Source organism: Lycium barbarum, chromosome 4 (genome assembly GCF_019175385.1).
Source record: "Lycium barbarum isolate Lr01 chromosome 4, ASM1917538v2, whole genome shotgun sequence".
In the NCBI taxonomy this organism is placed as follows: domain Eukaryota; kingdom Viridiplantae; phylum Streptophyta; class Magnoliopsida; order Solanales; family Solanaceae; genus Lycium; species Lycium barbarum.
This window is the reverse complement of record NC_083340.1, coordinates 82501524-82511042: the sequence shown is the minus strand read 5'-3', so window position 1 is coordinate 82511042 and position 9519 is coordinate 82501524. Positions and strand designations below refer to the sequence as shown.

The window sequence follows — 9519 nt, the reverse complement described above, 5'->3', positions numbered from 1 at the left end:
TTACCACACTCTACGGTTGAGAAATTTCCCCCTTCCTTCTCAAACTGCTTTAAACACGACCAATTTACCTTCATTATCTCAAGGTATTGTCTAGACACAACCTAATTTTTTGCCTACCCAAAAACCCCAAACACAAACACAACCTACTCATTTTCCTACCCAATATACACAATCCCAAGCCACTGCAACTAACTCATATGCTAATTGTTTAAAACAAACTACTACAATAATTAATACTGCGCATACTCATATACCATCCAAAACGGTCACATATGTGGATGGGGAGCCTCATATTTATGGAATACAAAAGAGGTACAACAAATGATCATAAAGGAGGAATTGCAATATGTTATACTAGGTAAATTTGCCTATGATAACATTGATATCAAAGCTTTGAGGGATGAAATTCCCATTCAATTTGGGATAAAGGGAACTGCAAAAATTAGCCTTATAGAGGAAAGATATGTTCTGATCTGGTTATCCTTGCTAGAAGATTATGTGAGAATGTTATCCATACCAGCTTTTTATTTGAATATAAAGGGCTCATATTGTCAAATGAGACCTTTAATTTGGGACCCCTGGTTCAAGCCTGGAGAGTAGACTTCTGTTGCAGTGGCTTTGATCAGTTTCCCTAAATTATCATCAAATTTCTTTGCAAAGGAGGCTGTATTTTCAATGGCAACTACAATTGGAAAACTATTAGTAGTAGATTTAGCAATTACCAATAAAACTAGATCTATTTGTGCAAAAGTTAAAGTACAAATGGATCTACTAGTTGAGCACCCAAAGAGAATAAATATATCTGAAGTAGATGAAATCACAAACAAGACCAAGTCCAAGTGGGTACAGATTAAGTATGATTACCTTCCCAAGTATTGTAAACATTGGAAGTTGCAAGGGCGTGGAGAGGAGAAATGTAGAGCTCTGCACCCAGAGTTGGAGAAGAAACACAGGGAGAATCTGAGAATAGAATGCAATGAAGGAGAGGTTAATGCACAACCAACGAAGTATACTACTAATCATTGATGGAATTATAATGGTAAACAAGAATGTATGCTAAGAAGGAATAGATATGTTAAAGACAGTTCTGGAAGGATCTTATCAAAAATTCGCAAAGAAGACAAACAAAATGTGAATGAGCATATGACAACAAACAATAGCTTTGCATTTCTTGATAATGAAGAAGAAGAAGAGAGGACAGAAAGTAGACAAGTTGAGCAACAAGCCAAGGATCCTGAAAACAAAGAACAAAATGTTAGGGAGGAGGAACAACAAACCACCAAGCAATGGATTGAAAACAACTTCCATAACAGCATAGTTCCTAGTAATAGTACAATCACACCAAAGGAAATAAACAGAGAAACAAGGAGGAAAGAAAATAGCAACAGGCAGAGTAGCTATAGTAAAGGGGAGGAAAGTTTACAAGAAGGAATCAATGCAAACAAAGAGGGTGATGGCGAAGGATATCATCAAAATTTGAGGGAAGGAAGTGTAGATAAGCCATCAAAGAAACAACAAGACAGTAACATTGAGATAATGGAGATAATCACTCAAAAAGCAAAGGGAATAAAGAATCAGGAAATCACAAGTCCAAATATTAGATCAAGTACTGGCAAGGAGAGAAAAAGACAGCAAGGGGAGAAGATTTTGATAGAGGAAAGGGAAAACAATCAGGAGAAGCAGCTAGAACATGCAAATGATAATGAAGAACAAAGAGATACAAGAAAATTACGAGCTGGTGGTAAACAAGCAGGGAACAATAACAAGCAAATAGTAACACAAATTGAGTCCCAAACAAAGAGTAATCAGATACCATTGGTAATAGATGATAACAGAAGAGGTTTGGATGGCCAATCCATTGAGCAAAACATTCAAGAATCTATGAGAGAAGGGGATGTGTCACCTAAATATAAGGGAGCAGGTAGAGGGAAGAAGAAGTCTCAAAGAGATACAAGTGCTCCACCTAGAAGTACTTATCAAACTAGAAGTGCCTTGAATAAACATAATGTTTGATGATGAATGCTCTAATTTGGAATATTAGGTCTGTGAATACAATGGAAGAGTTTCAAAGGTTGATAAATATTCATAGTAATATCATTTTGGATTTATTAGGTTGTTGGAACCTTTCCAACGACCTGATAAGATTGAGGATTACAAAAGGAGGCTGGGGATGCAAACTGCCATATTCAATTTAACTGGTAAGATATGGTTATTTGTGGAGGATTTGTTTGAGGTTAAAGTCTTGGTAGATCATGAGCAACACATTACTATTAAGCTTAACAGTAACGGACAACAGGAGGAGATAGTAATTTCTATAGTATATGCTAAGTGTACTAATAGAGAAAGACTAGATTTATGGGGTAGTTTGGAGGACTTCGCTTCTCAAATGCATAAACCATTGATAATGGCAGGAGATTTTAACGTGATCATGTCTGAGGACGAAAAATATGGGGGTCTGGCAGTAGGGACAAATGAAATTCAGGACTTTAAATTAAGTATGCAAAATTGTGAGGTCCAGGATCTTAGTTTTAAAGGCAGTAGATATACATGGTGGAATGGGAAAAGTGGAGATGATCGTATTTTCAAAAGACTAGACAGATGTTTGGGTAATTTTAGACTACAACAAATGTTTCCAGAAATTGAGGTTTATCATTTAACCAAAACAAGCTCAGATCATGCTCCCTTGTTGGTATCTTACACTAGAAATAATGATCTTATTAAGAAACCTTTCAAGTTTCTTAATTTTTGGGTGAAGAATGATACTTTCATGGAGGTTGTCAAATCAAATTGGATTGAGATTTTATGGCCAATCCATTTACTCTTTTTTATCACAAAATGAAAAAGATAAAGGCTTCTTTAGTACAATGGAGCAGTGACACATTTGGGAACATATTTCAAGAAATTGAAACCTTGGAAAATGTGATTAAAGTTCATGAAATACAGTTTGAATTGCAGCCTACTCCTCATAATAGAGAGAAGCTACATAGAGTTTAGGCAGATTTGAATAGATATCTTCATCCAGAAGAGGAATTTTGGAAATAAAAGTCTAGCATGCAATGGTTCGAAGATGGAGATAAGAACACAAGATTTTTCATGCATATGTTCAGGGGAGAAGGAAGAGACTGCAATTAAGAAGAATTCAAGATCAAGATGGTATGTGGTTAGAAAATATAGAGGAAATCAGTACTGAAGCAATAAGATTCTTTGCAGATCAATTTACTAAGGAAGAAGACCCTGGGGACTTAGAAATTCTAGATCAAGTCCCTTAAATGATCTCAGACGTTAAAAATAATGCTATCATGGAGATGCCTACTGATGAATAAGTAAAGGAGGTGGTTTTTAATCTCATTGGAGATAGTGCAAGAGGGCCTAATGGTTTCACTGGAGTTTTTTTTTCAGACTTGCTGGCCTATCATTGGAAAATATGTTATAGATATGGTATGTCACGACCTAACCCGCCATGACTGGCACCCATCTAAATCCTAATGGGCGAACCAACATACAAGACACCTATCCATTTAATTCGATTTTATATTAACCAAGCTAAACAATTATTACTCATTTAACATCAAAAGAATCAAAGTAAATCATGCCATAAATGCTGAAATAAGTGCAGAAATTCTAACTATTACATTGAGGATTATTGATGAGATACTGAGAACATTGAGGATTATTCATGCCTCCGAAACTGAATATGTGGAGTTGGCATCTTATAGACTCCGAGATGTGACGGTATTGTGGTACAATAATTGGCTAGCATCAAGGAAGGAAACTGCACCTGCTCCCGTGTGGGAAGAATTTGTAGATGCTTTCATCCGTCACTATTTGACACCCGAGGTCCGCCGAGCTAGAGCGGATAGGTTCTTAAATCTAAAGCAAGGAAACATGAGTGCTCGGGAATATAGCCTTCAATTTAATTTGTTTGCTAGGTATGTTCCAACTATGGTGGCCGATATGGGAGATAGAGTACATCGCTTTGTGAGTGGCTTAGGGCCACATTTATTTAAAGATTGCTTAACGGCTTCATTGCAAGATGGGGTGGATATTTCCCAAATACAAGCCCATGCCCAGAACTTAGAGGGACGACAGCAACTACAAAGGGGTGATCGTGATATTGATAGAAGGCAAAGCAAGAGGGTCAGATCTATGGGGGCAGGCAGTAATTATAGAGAGGGATCAAGGCAGACACATTCTAGACACTCAGGCCAGTCGGTGACTAGTGCACCTCCATGATTTACAGGTAGGAGATTTGACCGCTCTTTTCGTTCAGGACAGGGTAAGAGTTCGAAGGCCTCAGATTCTCAGTTCAGGGAAGATTATAGTCAGAGGAGATCCCCAGTACCGCGATGCAGCCAGTGCGGTAGACTACATTCCGGACAGTGTTGCCAGGGTTCAGATGCTTGCTATGCCTGTGGCCAGGTTGGGCATATGATGCGAGATTGCCCGTCGACGAGCGGTAGAGTTAGGGTTCAGCCCACAGGATCAGTGGCTGGTTCATCTTCAGTGCGCCCAGTAGGGCAGACTCCCTAGATTCCAGCAGGTCGAGGTAGAGGCAGAGAGGGAGCATCTACTTCAAGTGTCACTCAGCCCCGTGTGTATGCTTTAACCGGATGACAGGATCTTGAGTCCTCCCCGGATGTGGTTACAGGTACATTTGTCCATATTTCCCCATGATGTATATGCATTGATAGATCCGGATTCTATATTCTCTTATATTACCCCATATGTTACTAGTTGTATTGGGGTGAAACCGGAGCCAATTAAACCTTTTGAGGTATCTACTCTGGTTGGTGATCCCGTGATAGCTAGACAAGTGTATAAAAAATTGTGTACTTGTGATATGCGATCGCCAGACCAAAGCTGATTTAATTGAGCTGGAGATGCTAGATTTTGATGTGATTATGGGTATGGATTGGTTGGCCTCATGTTATGCTAGTGTTGATTTCCGAATGAAAGTGGTTCAATTTCAATTTCCGGGAGAGTCCGTGCTTATATGGAAGGGTAATGCAACATCTCCGAAAGGTAGGTTTATTTCCTACCTTAAGGCAAGGAAGATGATAGCTAAGGGCTACATTTATCACTTAGTCCGAGTACATGACACCGAAGCAAAGTCGCCAACTTTCCAATCCGTACCAGTAGTGAATGAATTTCTGGATGTATTCCCAGATGAACTTCCAGGACTTCCTCTAGAAAGAGAGATTGACTTCGCTATTGATGTGTTGCCGGACACCAAGCCTATTTCTATCCGTCCTTATCGAATGGCTCCGGCAGAATTGAAAGAACTAAAGGCACAGTTGAAAGATTTACTTGAGAAGGGGTTTACTAGACCCAGTTCATCACCATGGGGAGCACCAGTCTTGTTCGTGAGAAAGAAAGATGGTTCCCTACGAATGTGCATCGATTATAGGAAGTTGAATAAGGTGACAATAAAGAATAAATATCCTCTCCCAAGGATTGATGATTTGTTTGATCAACTACTGGGTGCCAAGTGGTTTTCTAAAATAGACTTGCGGTCGGGTTATCATCAAGTGAGAATTAAAGAAGGAGATATTCCTAAAACAGCTTTCAAAACAAGATATGGCCATTATGACCTCCGGGTGATGTCGTTTGGGTTGACTAATGCTCCGGCAGTGTTCATGAATTTGATGAATAATGTATTCAGGCCACTCTTGGATTTATTCGTGATAGTATTCATTGATGATATTTTGGTATATTCTCGCACAGAATCAGAACATGCAGATCATTTACGTATTGTTCTTGGAATTCTTCGAGCCCGAGAATTATATGCAAAATTTTCAAAGTGTGAGTTTTGGCTGAATTTTGTAACATTTCTGGGCCATGTTATTTCAGATGATGACATTCGAGTCGACACTCAAAAAATTGAAGCTGTAAAGACTTGGCCAAGGCCTACGACGCCTACAGAAGTCCGTAGTTTTCTGGGATTGGCAGGTTACTATAGATGGTTCGTAGAGGGATTTTCCTCTATTTCAGCCCCATTGACAAAGCTAACCCAAAAGTCAGTTAAATTCCAGTGCAATAGTGCTTGTGAACGCAGCTTCCAAGAGTTGAAGGATAGATTGACCTCAGCTCCAGTCTTAAAACTTCCAGAAGGGTCAGATGGTTATGTTATGTACTGTGATGCTTCCGGTGTTGGGTTAGGATGTGTGTTAATGTAGCACGGTAGAGTCAGTGCTTATGCTTCGAGACAGCTGCGGAAACATGAAAAGAACTACCCAACTCATGACCTCGAATTAGCTGCAGTTATTCATGCATTAAAAATGTGGAGACATTACTTGTATGGTGTGCATGTCGATATTTATATAAATCACAAGAGCCTTCAATACATTTTCAAGCAGAAGGAGTAAAATCTGTGGCTGAGGAGGTGGTTAGAGTTATTGAAAGATTACGATGTGAATATTTTATACCACCCCGGAAAAGCAAATGTAGTAGCCGATGCGCTTAGCCACCGATCAATGGGCAGTTTATGCGAAGTTTCTCCGGAAAGGAAAGAATTAGTTTATGAGCTCCATCAACTAGATAATCTTGGAGTGCGTGTAATTGATTCGGGTAATGCAGGAATTGATATAAATGATGCCACAGTTTCATCCCTGGATGCAGAAGTGAAAGAGCGTCAGTACGAAGATCCTCACTTGTGCCATTAAATAGACATATCTCATGAAAAAGAGAAGTCCCCATTTGCAATTTCCATGGATGGAATTCTTAGATACCAAGGCAGACTATGTGTTCCGAATGTCGCAGAATTGCGTCGTCGAATTCTAGAAGAAGCCCATTACTCTCGGTATTCTATTCACCCAGGTGCAATAAAGATGTATCACCATCTCAAGTTGATATATAGGTGGGATGGCTTGAAGAGAGACATAGCAGAATTTGTAGCGCAGTGTCCAAATTGCCAACAAGTGAAAATCGAACATCAAAAGTCAGGAGGATTATTGCAAGCAATGGAAATCCCTACATGGAAATGGGAAGTTATCAACATGGATTTTATTGTGGGGTTACCTCGTTCTCGAGGCAAATATGATTCTATATGGGTGATTGTGGACAGATTAACGAAAGCAGCTCATTTTCTTCCAGTCAGAACCACATACTCGGCTGAAGACTATGCGAGGTTGTATCTCAAGGAGATTGTGCGACTCCATGGCATTCCAATATCCATTATCACAGATAGAGGAGAAAATTTTACAGCCATGTTCTGGAAATCCTTCCAAGAAGGTGTAGGTACCCAAGTGAAGTTTAGCACAGCATTTCAGCCGCAGACTGATGGACAGGCCGAACGTACTATTCAGACTTTGGAAGATATGCTACGGGCATGTATACTAGATTTTGGTGGTAGTTGGGATGATCATTTGCCTCTAATCGAATTTGCATACAACAATAGTTATCATTCCAGTATCCAAATGGCTTCGTATGAAGCATTATATGGAAGGAAATGCAGGTCCCCAATTGGATGGTTTGAAATAGGAGAAGTACAGCTAATAGGCCCTGAATTGATTCAGCAAGCGGTAGAAAAAGTCAAGGTGATCCGAGATCGATTGTTAACAGCCCAAAGTCGCCAAAAATCTTATGCGGACAACCGTCGGCGAGACTTGGAATTTCAGGTTGATGATTGGGTATTTTTTAAAGTGTCGCCAATGAAAGGGCTGATGAGATTTGGCAAGAAAGGGAAGTTAAGTCCTCGATACATTGGACCCTATAAAATTATCCGTAAGGTGGGTCATGTAGCCTGTGAATTGGACTTGCCTGCAGGACTTGAATTAGTCCACCCAGTCTTCCATGTTTCAATGCTCCGCAAGTGTGTTGGAGATCCTACGCAGATTGTTCCGATTGATGATGTCCAAGTAACAAAAAAGCTAGCATATGAAGAAGAGCCCATTGCCATCTTAGACAGGCAAGTACGAAGACTTCGAAATAATGACCGACCCGATGGATAAGTATACTTACCGACCCCTGAAGGCTCAGGAACAAGTTTCGGGTCGATCCGACTTAGTATGAAAAAGTTACAAACGTTTGAAGTACAGAACGTTATATAAGCGTTTCAGAAGTAATTGTTGGAATATCGAAGCAATAATCATATCAGGTATCTTTCGGATATCGTATAGATCAAATCAAATATAACTTTTGGAATCATATGTACATATCAAAGTATATCAAAAACTCGATGGAATAGTCGAATGTGCTAGCATTAGAAAAATCAAGACTTTAGTCATATCAATTACCTTTCAAATATCATTCGGAAACATATCACATAGACCTTCGGACATCATAAATACGTATCAAAATCATATGAAGTAGCTTATGGAAATCAAGAACGTTAGCCATCCTAGTGGCTCTAAGAGTAGGAATTTCTTGAAACCATACATATACGTTATTTTGCTCGTTACATAAAGATCATGCCAAAAGAAAGAAAGGTAAGCCTTACATACCTTGCCCGCTTTCTACGCTAATCCGAACTAAAGTCTTTCGCTTCGCAAGATCAACAACAATATTCATGTATGCCAATCATTAGCCATAAACACTTAGAATCCAATTCTAAACCAACACTTAATCCACCGAAATTTCGGCAGCATTTCCCCTGTAACTGCAACATCCCCGAGAATTCAACTCGGCCAAACATACAACAACAAATCCGAGAATTTAAATCGGCCAACTTAGCAACAACAATGCCAATAATTATTCCAACAATATCGACAATCAATTCAAAACACATTCCAACGTTCACAATTTCTTTCTACAAACTTGACGCTTTCCATTTACGTTCAATGCATAATTGCCTACATGTTCAAGTACCAATCCGCAACCATTCAAACAACATCCAAGGATACTTCAACAATCCGTACAATATTCAAAACAATTCAACCAATACTCTACTTCGTCCGAAACCTTCCAAATGCAACAAGAACAATAACAACACATTTCTTTCATTCAAATTCATGAACTACTCCAACAACTTACACACTAACAACATTATCTTCCATAAATACAAGAACACTATTTCCAATCCACATTAACTTCTAAAACAAGTCTCCAACCACTACAACTTCACTAGGATCATTAAACTTTCATTATCAACATGGAATCCATAATGACAACAACAAAAATATTAAGCAAAATTGGTCCCTTACTTTTACACACACACACGGCCACACACATACATATACACGGCTACACCTAATATTCAAATTTTCATGAATTTCATTCATTTTCACATACCACAACATACAAAACCATCCATAATATATAAAAGAAGAGAAATTCTTACCTTTTTCCTCAATTTTCCACTTGACACCAAGAGTGGTTTTCTTGCTTCAATAATTATACCACGTTGAAGAGGGTCGTTAAATTAGTAGGAATACTAGAAGAATTAATTTTTTTTTAATCAAAGATTGAAGGCTAAATTTTTTTCTTCTTTTTTTTCTCTTGGCCGTGAGGCCCTTCTCCCTTTGCTCTCACTCTCCTTTTTCTTGAAAGTTCTTGGATAAATGATGATAAATGATATGGCCC

General features: G+C 38.8%; 1 protein-coding gene across 1 annotated transcript; it reads left to right on the top strand.

The window, feature by feature from the left end:
* Positions 1-2054: 2054 nt before the first annotated feature.
* LOC132637569 (uncharacterized) lies at positions 2055-2994 on the top strand. The gene is made up of 3 exons (XM_060354639.1): positions 2055-2071; positions 2113-2773; positions 2845-2994. The coding sequence occupies exons 1-3, from the start codon at positions 2055-2057 to the stop codon at positions 2992-2994; spliced, it is 828 nt and encodes a 275-aa protein (XP_060210622.1).
* The last annotated feature ends 6525 nt before the right edge of the window (positions 2995-9519 follow it).